The 13,053-nt window shown below is 40.0% G+C and overlaps 1 protein-coding gene and 1 long non-coding RNA gene across 9 annotated transcripts in view; one reads left to right on the forward strand and one right to left on the reverse strand.

The window, feature by feature from the left end:
* LOC307225302 overlaps nt 1-13,053 on the forward strand; it is a 122,049-nt gene that overhangs the window by 105,376 nt on the left and 3,620 nt on the right. The window lies entirely within an intron of this gene.
* The window catches only part of CACNA1C (calcium voltage-gated channel subunit alpha1 C), a gene marked incomplete at its 5' end in the record, with an annotated part of 458,067 nt that overhangs the window by 94,609 nt on the left and 350,405 nt on the right, over nt 1-13,053 (reverse strand). For 6 of the 8 annotated variants that reach the window (XM_079992108.1, XM_079992110.1, XM_079992109.1 and 3 more), the window contains 4 exons: nt 330-417; nt 4,706-4,812; nt 8,628-8,687; nt 8,829-8,888. In XM_079992108.1, the coding sequence (XP_079848234.1) occupies nt 330-417; nt 4,706-4,812; nt 8,628-8,687; nt 8,829-8,888 (315 nt within the window). The remainder of the gene's footprint in view (nt 1-329; nt 418-4,705; nt 4,813-8,627; nt 8,688-8,828; nt 8,889-13,053) is intronic. The other 2 variants (XM_079992115.1, XM_079992114.1) reach the window with 1 other exon arrangement.

Here is a 13,053-nt window from a genome sequence, read left to right on the forward strand (position 1 = left end):
AGATGGAGCAAAACCAAACTTTTACCCCAGCAGCTAGTGTTAAACCCACTCTAGTGATGCCCTTAAATGTGCCCTCTGCTTTCTGCAATAAAAATGGCAGGCTGTCATTAATGCTTGTGAATAAATGAAAAATACAATGTTGCCTTGAGGGCAAAATCAGCTTTCACCCACAACAAACCCTTGGTCATTGTCTATGCACAGCAAAGATATGCATTATATCCCACTAAAATCAGGAGAATGAAAACCAATTTATTCATCTACTTGCTCTAGAGTAGTGATGTAAAGCCACATAAAGCAAGTTAACATCTAATCTTTATATGTCTTCTAACCTTTAATCCTTTGGCTCTGTTGATAGCCCTCAGTGGTCTGAGAACTCGCAAGACTCGTAGTATCTTCACTACGTTGATGGCACTAGACCTGGAAAAGAACAGCAGTAGATCAAGCTTTACAATTTTTGTGGGAATAATCTATGGACTAATAGTGGCCTTTAGTTGAAGTTCAACATGCATTACAACTTGTAATTTATGTCTGCGCAGAACTCGAACCCAGATCTCACTGATCAATACTACCCCACTATCTGCTACATCATACTACCTTTCTTCTAGGTTGTTCTCTTCAGAGAAATGTTTGCAGAATATATGACTAGCATTAACAAAAGACACAAAACCTTCCCCATAGCATTTCCATTGACTAGCTAGATACTGTACTATAGAGACCAAAAAAATGTGTCAACATGGTATACCCATTTAAATAACCTAACATACAAGCAATTCAATTTGTGATAGAAGAATTATATGCTTTGGTATACTTATGTTTTTTAATCATTCATAAACCTTGAATGTGACATCTTATTATTTAATAGTTTATGGGTCCTGGCAACAGTCTTTGTTCATTTGATTGCTGCGAGGCAGATGTACCATAGTGGCTAATGAAGGTGGGACTATTTCACAGTAGCATTAACTTATTCTTTTGACATTTATATTGTCTCAAACCTTAATTTTTAACAGAATTGTGCACTTTCTTTTTCTTTTTCTGCAATTTAGTAGTCTACTAGTTTAGATACTGAATTTATGAGTAAGTCACCGGGGGGTAGGGGAAGTAACTGTTGGCTACTCTGTTGTTGAACTGAATACAGAATATTGTGTTGACAAAAAGGGGGAAATAGGGACTCCTTTGGACGGAACAGGCTGCCAAATGCAATGCAGACATATTACAAAAATGGTGCCAAGCTGCAGTCATCGCAGGGCAGTGTAAGATAAGAGTGCTATGAAGCACTTCAAAAAAATGCCAATTCAGAAAAAGCAGCATGTCAGTTAACTCTCCAGTGACTTGTGCTTTTAAAGGCACTTCACTCAACCTACAGCTTGCGTCTACCTAGAACTAAGTACTACAAATCCAGTATAAACACAGCTTGGTCCCTGCTGACTTCAAGAGGCTGATAGAGCTAGGTCAGTATGTTGAAGAGGCAACTTTCTTGCTGTTCTATAATCCCCTTTCTCTTAATTAGGATTATTCATTTCACAAACTGCTTGTGTCCTTGTTACCTCCCTCATCCTGCATTTCCGTGCCCTCTCTGTCCCCTAGCAAAAACTATGATCCATGACTAATAATAATAATTTATTATTTGTACCCCGCCCATCTGGCTGGGTTCCCCCAGCCACTCTGGGTGGCTTCCAACAAAGACCAAAAATACACTAAGATGTCACACATTAAAAACTTCCCTGAACAGGGCTGCCTTCAGATGTCTTCTGAATGCCAGCTAGTTGTTTATCTCTGACATCTGATGGGAGGACATTCCACAGGGCGGGCGCCACTACCAAGAAGGCCCCCTGCCTGGTTCCCTGTAGCTTTGCTTCTCACAATGAGGGAACTGCCAGAAGGCCCTCGGCGCTGGACCTAAGCGTCCAGGCAGAACGATGGGGGTGGAGATGCACCTTCAGGTATACTGGGCCGAGGTCATTTAGGGCTTTAAAGGTCAACACCAACACTTTGAATTGTGCTCGGAAACGTACTGGGAGCCAATGTAGGCCTTTCAAGACCAGTGTTATGTGTTCTCAGTGGCTGCCCCCTGTCACCAGTCTAGCTGCCGCATTCTGGATTAGTTGTAGTTTCCAGGTCACCTTCAAAGGTAGCTCCACGTAGAGCGCAATGCAGTAGTCCAAGCGGGAGATAACTAGAGCATGCACCACTCTGGTGAGATAGTCCGTGGGCAGGTAGGATCTCAGCCTGCGTACCAGGTGGAGCTGCTAGACAGCTGCCCTGGATACAGAATTGACCTGCGCCTCCATGGACAGCTGTGAGTCCAAAATGACTCCCAGGCTGCACACCTGGTCCTTCAGGGGCAGTGTTACATAGCAATCTCTTACCAAGAATATTCCAATCTTCTCCTTTCTGGTGTTTCTCATCATCTCATCTTGGTCCCCTAATATCTATCCAGCATTATGCTGAAAAATCATTCATCTCTCTCATTACTCTAATAACTAGACAGCCCTTCTTAAATCCTTACAGTTTTCCTGTCTGCTACCAGATCCAGCACAAGCTACTGGTCCTTACCTTAAAAGCCCTTTATAGTCTTGTCCCCCCTTCTCATTCTGATTTATTTTCCTGATATGTTCCTGTCCATGACCTTTGCTCCTCCACTTCCATTACCTTCAGATGTCTGCAAGTCTCTTGTTCCCTCAAAAGACTTTCCCCTTTATCACCTTGTGTCCTATATGCTTGAACTGCCTCCCAGAGTATCTGCATGAATCCTATTTCTGTCATTTCCTTCAGGTTTGAAACACAAACTGATAAGATCTGAGTGAAACCCTCCTCAACACCCACATTTTCCACGAAGCTTTTGGTCCAAACCCCTAGTTTGCAAGTCTTATTGCAGCTAAGTGTGCTTTCAGATGGGGTTTTTATATTGCAAACGGGTCATGAAGGTCTGTTAGCTTCCACACATTCCCATTTCCCCCCCAGTCATGGATATGCATTGGTATTTTGCCACTTGCTGTCCACACCAGTGGAAGGAGCTTGACAGAATGTATCTGGAATGTGGGTTCCCCCACTCCCCTCAGTCACTCCTCCCATGCTCTCCAGTGGCTTCTTCTGTTCTGAGCATGCATGCAGGTGTATATGCATGAGGGTGTAACAGCTTTTTAAAAACATCACAAAAACGCATAAAGGAAATGTAAGCCTCAGTTGCCATTTTGCACAATGAAAAAAATGGAGAAGTGGGTAATATCTATTTCCTTTTTATAATAAAAGAAAGAAAGAAAGAAAGAAAGAAAGAAAGAAAGAAAGAAAGAAGACATTGCTCATTTGTTTGGGTTTCCCAAGCCACTCTGGGTGGCTTCCAACACATATAAAAACATAATACTGAGGTCTTGCATAAGTGTGTTATTTAGCTGATTTGGGACCTTTGCCAGACATCCTTTTTATTGTGCATTTATAATTATTTGCACTCTCAAAATATTTTGCAATGACCACATGGCAAAAGAAGCAATCTGTGTGTTGTCTGAAGCTTCCAACAATGATCCCAAAACTGTTCATATAAGGAATGTTCCTCCCCTGCCCCACTATCACCCTCAATACACTATGACACTATGGCAATGTGCTACACTGATGCCACTTATTTGTGAGGTAGCCATTGCCACATACTTTCTGCTTATGCTGTTTTTGTGGAACTGAGCAAAGGTTTAGCACAGCAATCACAGCCTGAACCTTAAAACTGCAAAAATATGAAAGTATTGTGGAGTCCTGGTGTCACAGTACAAATAACCTATGCTTAAATAAATAGGAAGAGATAAAATTGCTGTGCACCTGCTTTCTTTTGATGCTTGGTGCTGGCTACACTGCTCTACACACACACACACAAAAAAAAACAACAACAACAACAACAAAAAACAGAGCAATTCAACATCTAAGTGTCATACAGTGATTTGGAGCATGGTGCCATAAGTAAACTGATGACAAGGAACTCTTATCTGCCCATTTCATCAGAATCAGGAGAGGCTATGAAGGTGTCGGACAGGTGTCTGGAAGCAGTGATGGACTGGATAGTGGCCAAAAAAATGAGGCTGAATCCTGGTAAGGCAGAAGTGCTTTGTGTAAGTTGTTCTCATGTCTGATGTAAAAATGTTTTGGGAAGGGTTGAACTTCCCTTTAAGAAACAGGTTTGCACTCTGGGAATACTCCTGTATTCCAGATTGCCAATGGAGTCTCAAGCAGCTTCTGTGGCTAGGTATGCTTTTGCCCAGCTTAGGCAGATTTGCCAACTATGTCTGTTCCTGGATGATGATAGCTTGACCTCGGTTATCCATGCTCTGGTGACCTCCTGCCTGGACTACTGTAATGCACTCTACTTAGGGTTGCCCTTGAAGATTAGAGGCTGCAGCTAGTGCAACATTTGGTGCTAGGTTGGTAATTGGGGCAACATGATGGGACCATGTGTCACCTGTCCTAAAAGCTCTGCTACTGAGCTACTGGGTCATATTCAAGGAACTAGACAGCTTGGGACTCAAGTACCTAGAAGAGTACTGCCTGGGGGCTACCTGGTTGGTGTTGCCCCGAGACAGGCCCTTTTCAGTGATGCAGTTGTAGAACATCCTCCCTAGTGAGGTGTGTCTGTTTCCTTTTTTTATTGACTTTCCCCTTCGTTCCATATCCTCTTCCCCACTCTTTATAAACACTAGATTTTCCCAGCTGAAAATAGCTCACTCACTGGATCCCAAAGGAGATGAGAGAAACGCTAACCACCAGCAGGTCCAGGATGTTGAAGTAGTTCCTGCAGAAGGAGCCTTTGTGAAGGAAAGCTCCATAAGCAGTCATCTGCAGGCAATCACATGGAGACACAAACAAACTTTGCTGTTAGCGCTTGCCACAAGTTCTTGCTTAGAGCAGGCAGAGGAAGGAGTAATGTAACACTGCAGAACAGTGCAAGGTTTTAAGTGCAAAGTTTCATTTAAAAAGAGGTGAAAAGAAGAGACAGGTTTTTTGGGGGGGAACATAGGTAAGGAAAGGTTGCAAATAGTGTCCAGCCCTTGGTTGTTACATTGCATATTGGAAATTACATAGACTGGAAATTACATTCTCCCATGTAAGCAGCTCCACATATTATCATTTACTTTTATCTTCCTCTATGTACTTTCTTTGGTGGAAATTAGACTAATGATAGCAAGATGAAGGGGGTTTTTCATAGTGGCCCCATCACTGTGAAACTTTTTCCCAAGAGAGGCCTACTAGATCTAGTTTTTAGCAAGGCTGTCATTTTTTTTAAGCATTACTCATTCAGGCTGAATTGAGTATTAAATCCCTGCTCCTGTCTTACTATTATAGTTTTGTCAATATAGGTCAATACAAATTAGATTACTTCTCTTAATACAGTGGTGCCCCGCAAGACGAATGCCTCGCAAGATGAAAAACCCGCTAGACGAAAGGGTTTTCCGTTTTGGAGGCGCTTCGCAAAACAAATTTCCCTATGGGCTTGCTTCGCAAGACGAAATGTCTTGCGAGTTTTTCCGACTTTTTCCCCCTCCCCCCCCCCTTTTTCTAAGCCGCTAAGCCACTTATCTGCTAAGCCGATAAGCCGCTAAAAGCCGCTAAAAGCCGCTAAACCACTAATAGCGCTAATCCGCTAAGCCGTCAATGGGCTTGCTTCGCAAGACGAAAAAACTGCTAGACGAAGAGAATCGCGGAACGGATTCTTTTCGTCTTGCGAGGCACCACTGTACTAGCATCACAAAGGCTACCACCTGCCTGCAAAAAAAAAGGATCTCCACACTGGAATTTACAAACAGTGATTACTGAGGTGAGTCTGAAGCAAAATTTGCAACCTGTCCCAGTTTTGAAACACTTAAAATAGTGGTTGAGAAGTGTTATCTAGATCATATCAGAACTGAGCTCTCCAATGATAGCTTTTTCAAGTAACATTTTCCTCTAGAGAGCAAAAAGTCAAATGCCAATACATAATTTTCCTTATGTATGCTTCAGCAGGTAAAGACATGCACAGAATCTATAACTGTAGAAATTATATTCACTGAGTCCCCTCTTCATTTTTAGATCATCCATTTGGTAATTGGAAGTAGCTGTATCCCTGGCTTTTTGTCTGATTATTTTGCATTTATCTATTGGACAAACCTAAAAGACCCAACAGTTAATTTGTTGGGTAAGTTTATTGTTTATATATAAAATATAGCTAGAAATATATAGAAAGCCATGACTGATTGCAATAAGGAAAACATTACCTGCAAAACAGACTTCAGTGTGACCCCCTTATGTTTGAATATACACATCATAAATAAGAATGGTCATACAAGAACACTCATTGGAATGTGAAGAACCAACCACTTTTGCTGCATTCCTGAATTCCTGCAACAAACCCAGGGTATTTTCAGGCCAGAAAGCCTAGCAATTTCCAGCCAGTTCTTATCAAAGTTGTGCTGATGGGGTAGGAAATAAATTAAATATAAAGTCATCAAAAACCAAATCACATCAGGAAGAACTGACTACTGATCTATCAGACAGAAATCAGAAAGGAAGTATAAAATCTGCTCTTTGAGCAGAATTTATACAAAAATATATAGTTGGTTGGGGGAAGGGGGGATCTTGCCATAACAAAGGTAGTAAAGATGCTTCTTAGGGCTTGGTTTTGCATGGCAATCTTAAAGGAAAGGAGGAGACACCATTGAAATCAGAATGGGAAGCTCTGTTGAATTTCAGTACCATACAAGGTGTGTTTATCTATCCCTGCCAAGAAATTCATTGGCATAGCAAATTGCTGCATAACTTGGTTGCAGCTTTTGTTTAAGGCAGTATTGCCATTGGAATTTTTCTTTACAATTAACGGGTATCTTTAGAGTAAAGCATGGAAGTTGATAATCTAATCCCTGTGGGATAAATAGGCAACTTGCAACTGGGGAATGTGTTTTATACACTTATGACCTTTCCATAGTTAATTGTGTTTGTATAGTCAGTACTGACACAGTGAATGTACATATGTGATAGGAGAAGGCCTAACGAAACAATTCAATTCGTTAATTGTATCGGGTACCGTGTCATCTCAAGTTTTTTAATCAATACAAAGTGGCAAGGGGATTTTCAGCACATGGGGTGGGAAGGTTTAACCTTTTCCTTCCCAGTCATGATTTGCATTTAATATTAACAATTAATGTGTAGTTATGCCCAGACTAGTAAGTGTTTGAACAGTGCCTATGTAAATTAGTGGAAGGAATGAGGAGTATAATATTCTTCTTTGCTGTTTGTAGATCTATGTCCAAATTTAATGGGTACACCTATACATTAAGAAAGACAAAGTGTCCCTTAGTTATTCTTTAAAATATTAAATGAATGCAAAGCGTAAGAGAGCTTATATTTTGTATCTGAATGTTTTGGTGTATTGTCAAGTAGCCTCTTGGGTTAGGTGTCACCCTGCGGGAAATCACACAGGTGCAATTATTAACTGAAACGAGGCAGAATAGACTTGAGAAGTAAATTATGCATTTAAGGAACAGGTCTTTTTGAGAAGCAGACTCTAAAGTTAAGTTCCAACTTCACAATTTAACCAGTAGGTACTAAAATGTCTGAGTGGATTAGGGAATTGTCACATACAGTGAGTGGCAACAGAAGCAATTCAATGCTATTTTCTCTAAGTTTAAAGGTTCCATACATAGGACAGGAGCACATCTAACATCATAGAGGAGTCTTAGGTGAATTACTGCAGAGAAACTGTGGTGGTGGGTGGGGAAGGAGTAGTTAACCAGTGCAACACTCCAAACCACTTCACCTTCATGCAAGGACCCAAATGAGTTTTTGCAAGGATATATATTTCGTACATTGCAGTAGAAAAGTAGCAGGCAGGGTAAGGATTAAATGCCCCCTTCCTGCTTTTCTGTGGAAAATTCCCCATTCCTGAAGGTGTTTTCCCTTGGAAAAGCATTTGGGGATGTAATGTGTAATTTGACTATTAGTGACCAGCTTTCTAGTGACCAGCTTTCCTCTGTTCCTCCATTAAGGGCCTGACCAATCTAGAACTGAATGCAGCTCACTAGCCATTAACTGGCTTGCCAGGAACTTGGTAATTCCTCCCTCCCATTTTTGCAGTTCCAGGCAAACATTAGTGGATCACCATTCATTTGAGGTGCACAAATTTTGGCTAGGAATGTGATACGTTGGTAGGCCTATAGTGTTGTGTAGATATTCTGCTACCTATTCCCACTTAAAACAGAAGAGCACAAAATAGTACGGATGCCAAATAGTCTGCAGTGAGAGAAGGGACTATTTATGGCCTATACAGTATGTTTCTTGCAAGACATATTGTTTTGTGTAAGTTCTGCACAAGGAAGACTCACCAGAAAAATTCATCTTTTTCCACTGGGATAAGCAGGTATTACTGCCAAGAGTGGTGAATACATATTGTGTTCCATGCCATAAGACCTTTTTGGGGTTAATTATACATGGCAAGGGACTAAACAATTATATGAACCAATGGGACTTTAATATTAAAATGGAACCATTTTTGAAAGCACATACGGTTACTGCTGAGTTAGGAAGTATGACCTGTCTGTGGAGATCACACTAGGGATTTAAAGCGGTACAAAAGACAAAGCAAAAGCAAGAGAGAGAAGTGTATTGCTCAGATTGGTTACCTTAAGAATAATTTCTAATGTAAAGATACTAGTGAAGACATAATCTGCATTGCCTAGGATCTGAAAAATAAGCACAGTTGGGTTAGTGGTTACTGAGCGTGGCCAAGACAAAAACAGGCGTGTGTGTTAGCGACAAATAGCAGCAGAGAACTAGTGGGCTCATGAGTGAGAAGATAATGGAAGAGAAGATGGGGACTTTACCTTCAGAGCAATTTCAATGGTGAAAATGACAGTAAAAAATATATCAAAATAAAAGAGAATCTGTAAAACAAAAGGGAATAAGGGGCAGGGGGAGTGGAGATCTGTGAGTGACCACTGCAAAAGCAAAACACAATTCAAAATCAGAAAGCACAACTGTTTCAGTTGGAGGGGAGGAGGAAGGGGGCACAGGGAGGAGCTGGCTTACAAACACTTCTTGGTGAAGGCAATGATCAGGCTACAAGCAGCACATTTAAATGGCATGTTTCTTTTTTCACTATTTTGCCTGTCAAACAACAGAAATTTATAACATTTCCCAAATTAAACTCCAATCAGAAAATATAAATATACTTGATTTCTGGCAGAACATGTGCAACTCCTTTCCCTATTAACACTTTTTGCTCAAGTTTCGATCAAGTACCTATTACAGTAGGAGTACCTATTGCAGATAAATAGGAAATGTGTTTTCAAACTGCTTTGCAGAGTCTGCTAGTTCATTTATTCAATTGTATCATGTTCTCAGGGTCAATAAGAAGAGTATAGTAAGTACTTTATGTTTCACCTCTGTAGAACAAAAAAGCCCAAGAGTTATTGATCGAGCCTATGTTGCTGTAAGACAATGTTCAGAGAACCATCTCTTGAAATATTTTCTTTCATTTTATCAGGTTTACAATCCCAAGCATACTTGCCATTCAAACCAGTGAGACTCACTTCTGAGTAAACATGGGTAAGATTGGGTTGCAAGATTCATCCTCACTCCATCTGAACTGACCAGGAGTTATAGTGGGGCTGCTACTCAACATTATGCAAATGAGAATGCCAAAAGAGCTCTATGTTAGAGTAAAATCTCTGTTCCCTGAATACTGTTAACTACATTGTTAGAAGTACAGTTTGTGATTGTGTTCCTCATGGCCTAACTCCACTGTTAAGCCTTATAGAGTTATCTTCTCTAAAAAAGTACAGAAACTTCATCACTTCACAAATGGAAAACCCATTGGACAAAACATGTGTAAAGGTACTTTAGGGAGTCATTGTTAACCAAGGCAGAAAGAAAGGTTGGGTCACTCAATTGATCTCTCATCCCAAATTATGTGCCCATTTCTGTGCCAATGCAATTAAAGATGAGCGAATTGAGGTTCAGTTTAGTATAGTGCCATGTAAGTCTGAAGCTACTTTGTTAAACTAATAGAATAGTTATTAATTTAGGGCTGCCATATTTCAAAAAGTAAAAACCAGTTGTTGAGCGTTTTTTAAGAAGACCCCAAAAGACTGTGATTTTTCGATTGACATGCCTAAACAAATGTATGGAAGCCCTTTATTAATTACTGTCTCTAAATAAGATAAAAAGCTAGCCTGTTTTGTTCCTTCACTGAATGTGCAAAAGGTAAAAAGTTAAATGCCTGACAATGCAAATAATTTACAACTTTTAAAAAAGTTTACGTATATAGGATGAAAATCTCTAGTCAGTCTAATTCACCAGCATTGCAATCTGTATTACTCCTATGGCATGTGATGCAGTACTACTTCAAAACTTTGGGAATGAAAATAAATTCCCCGTCCGGAATATTGGGTCCAGCAAGCTTCCCAGTTCAGCTCCGTATCCCTGGAAGCTCTGAGCTGGCCTAGCAGAATAATGCAGCGGTCCTGAGTCCATGTGAGAAAGGGATAAACCAAGTCCAAAAGACAGATCGGTTCTTATCTCTAGAAGCGTTTATTTACAAGCCATAAATCAGTCTCTCCATCGGAGTTTTCCTGCATTCTCCGTGCTTCCAAAAGCACACAGACACAGCCTGTCTGTTTAGCTGTGTCTCTCAGCGTCTCTCGGTAGAACTGAAAGTAACTCTCACAGACAAAGCCTGTGACGTAAAGCCCTGCTTCCGGCCCCTCCCAGATGCAGGGCACCACGGAGTTTTAACCCTGTCTGTTCCAAACTCCACAAAAACAACTCCATATTAAGAACTTGGGGAATGGAGACCAAGTGAAACTCCTTGCTTGTTTGTAATTTCAAAAATGTGAATAATCTTTCAAAGGACAAGATGTTTTTTAATGCAATTTTGATTTACTTCCAATAATTGAATTGGAAGGTTTTTTGTGTGGATGTTAGGTAATGCTGATTGTACAATTGGATTCCTATGGGCCACATTCACTGATGACCTCTAACAACTGTACCCAGATCCAGTAATCCCAATGCATCCAGTTTAACACTCTGGTCATATTTGGTTCACAGCTGTTTTCTATCCCCTGGACTGGTATGACAATTAATGCATCTCTTTTTCTTCTTTCACTTTTTTATTTTATTCTTCAGTTCTGTATTTTGTACTTTCATAAAGGGATTGCTGAAGTGGGGTAGGGGTATTTCATACAAATTTTGGGGAGGATCCAAATATTTTGTGAAAACATGTTTTGTTCCCTCATCTCCAGCTCTGATAGTACTGTTAAGAGATATGTTTCCTTTAACATAAAGTTTATTACTTTGAATGCAGCTTCTATGTAACACAAAAACACTGGGAGCTTTTTAGTTTACAACCTGGCTTATTTAGCAATACAGTTACCCAAACATCATATTGTGCTATTCTATTTTTAAAAGATAGTTTTTAAGTTTGCTTCAGTGGAGAGCACTATGCTTAATGGTGAGGAAAATCTTGCAGCCTGTTCTTATGCATATTTATTCAGATATCGCACTGAGTTAGGTTTACTCCCAAGCAAGTGGGAATAGAATTGATGTTTTAAATGCTTACATTTATTAAGCTATGTTCATGATTGTATCTGCAGTTTCTGAGCACTAATATTAGGCCACTAAATAACATTTCTTAGGCTTTTATCATTTTATTCAAAATTCCCTAATAATGTAGCATATGATATATCAAATGCAAAAAAACCTGTCTTCATGTTATGCCTCCCAAAGCCCAGTTAGAGAAACATTAACACACTGTATACTTCCTGAATCATATTGATTACATTTTTTTTGCAGACTGAACTCAAAGCGGGCTTTTTTGAATCTCATGTCTGACTCCCCACTGTAAATAGTGTAAACTCAATAACTTTTTTTCTTTTTTGGACCTTAAGTAAGGTCCTGCATAACTCAGAAAGAACACTCCAATGAAGATAAAAGCAATATCTTGGAATATGCTTTTGAAGGTACTTCCCTATCCTAATGTCCCTTTTCCTTATTTGCAATATACATCAAGGTTTGATATACATACCCCCCCCCCGAGTCAAACAGCAAAAAGAAAATATAGTCAGAGCAGTGGGCATTCTGCCTAACTGCAAGCCCATTATAAATTTTTGTGTCCAGCGTTTAACTTTGTAACTTGAGCATTATTATTATTATTATTATTATTATTATTATTATTATTATATTTATAACCCGCCTCCTGGCCAAGACCGGGCTCAGGGTGGCTAACTCCAGATATATAGTGCATTAAAAACACAAAATCAAATGATTAGATTTAAAATACAATTCAAAATCACATTTAAAATCAAAATAAAATTAAGTGGGAACCCGCAAATTGTAACCATAGGAGTAAGGAAGTAAATGTTCACCAGGCCCAGGCACCTAGGCTGGTCCCATATGGGCCAATTGAAAGAGCCGAGGAGGCCACTTATATACAGGGTCCCATAGAAAGAAGAGGGTCAGACTGGGCCCAGACCAAAGGCCCAGCAGAAAAATGTCAAATCCCGCAGGGCCCTGGTCTCTTGTGACAGAGCGTTCCACCAGACTGGGGCCAGCGCTGAAAAGGCTCTGGCCCTGGTCGAGGCCAATCTAACCTCCTTGAGGTTTTTTTGTCCCTCCCCACACCCTACAAACAAATTACAAGGTCTCATGACCTAGAAATGCTTTGGGGATATCTACATCACAAACTCAAAATGATGTAATAGTCCCTACTAGGATCCTCAGAACCATCAGTCAACAACAGTTTCCAGAATTATTTTTTTTTTGGGGGGGGGGGACATGGCAGTATAAAGCCAAAAGAAATCTGTAATGTAGTTACGGATTTATGAGGACATTAACAAAATTGTTTAAGATTATTCCATTCATTTGTACTTTTTCCTCTTGCATTTAATCTGTTTACAAAAAAATAGATATTAACAAGGTGACTGGATCAATAGGTGACATGGAGATGGCACAAATTCACCATTTATTTAAAAACAAAAACAAAAATGAAGAAGGGGCAGGGAAAAAATATATACAGACCAGTCACAGAAAAGTTTTTCAACCTGAAAACTC

The sequence above is a fragment of the Podarcis cretensis genome, assembly GCF_951804945.1.
Source record: "Podarcis cretensis genome assembly, chromosome: 10".
In the NCBI taxonomy this organism is placed as follows: Eukaryota; Metazoa; Chordata; class Lepidosauria; order Squamata; family Lacertidae; genus Podarcis; species Podarcis cretensis.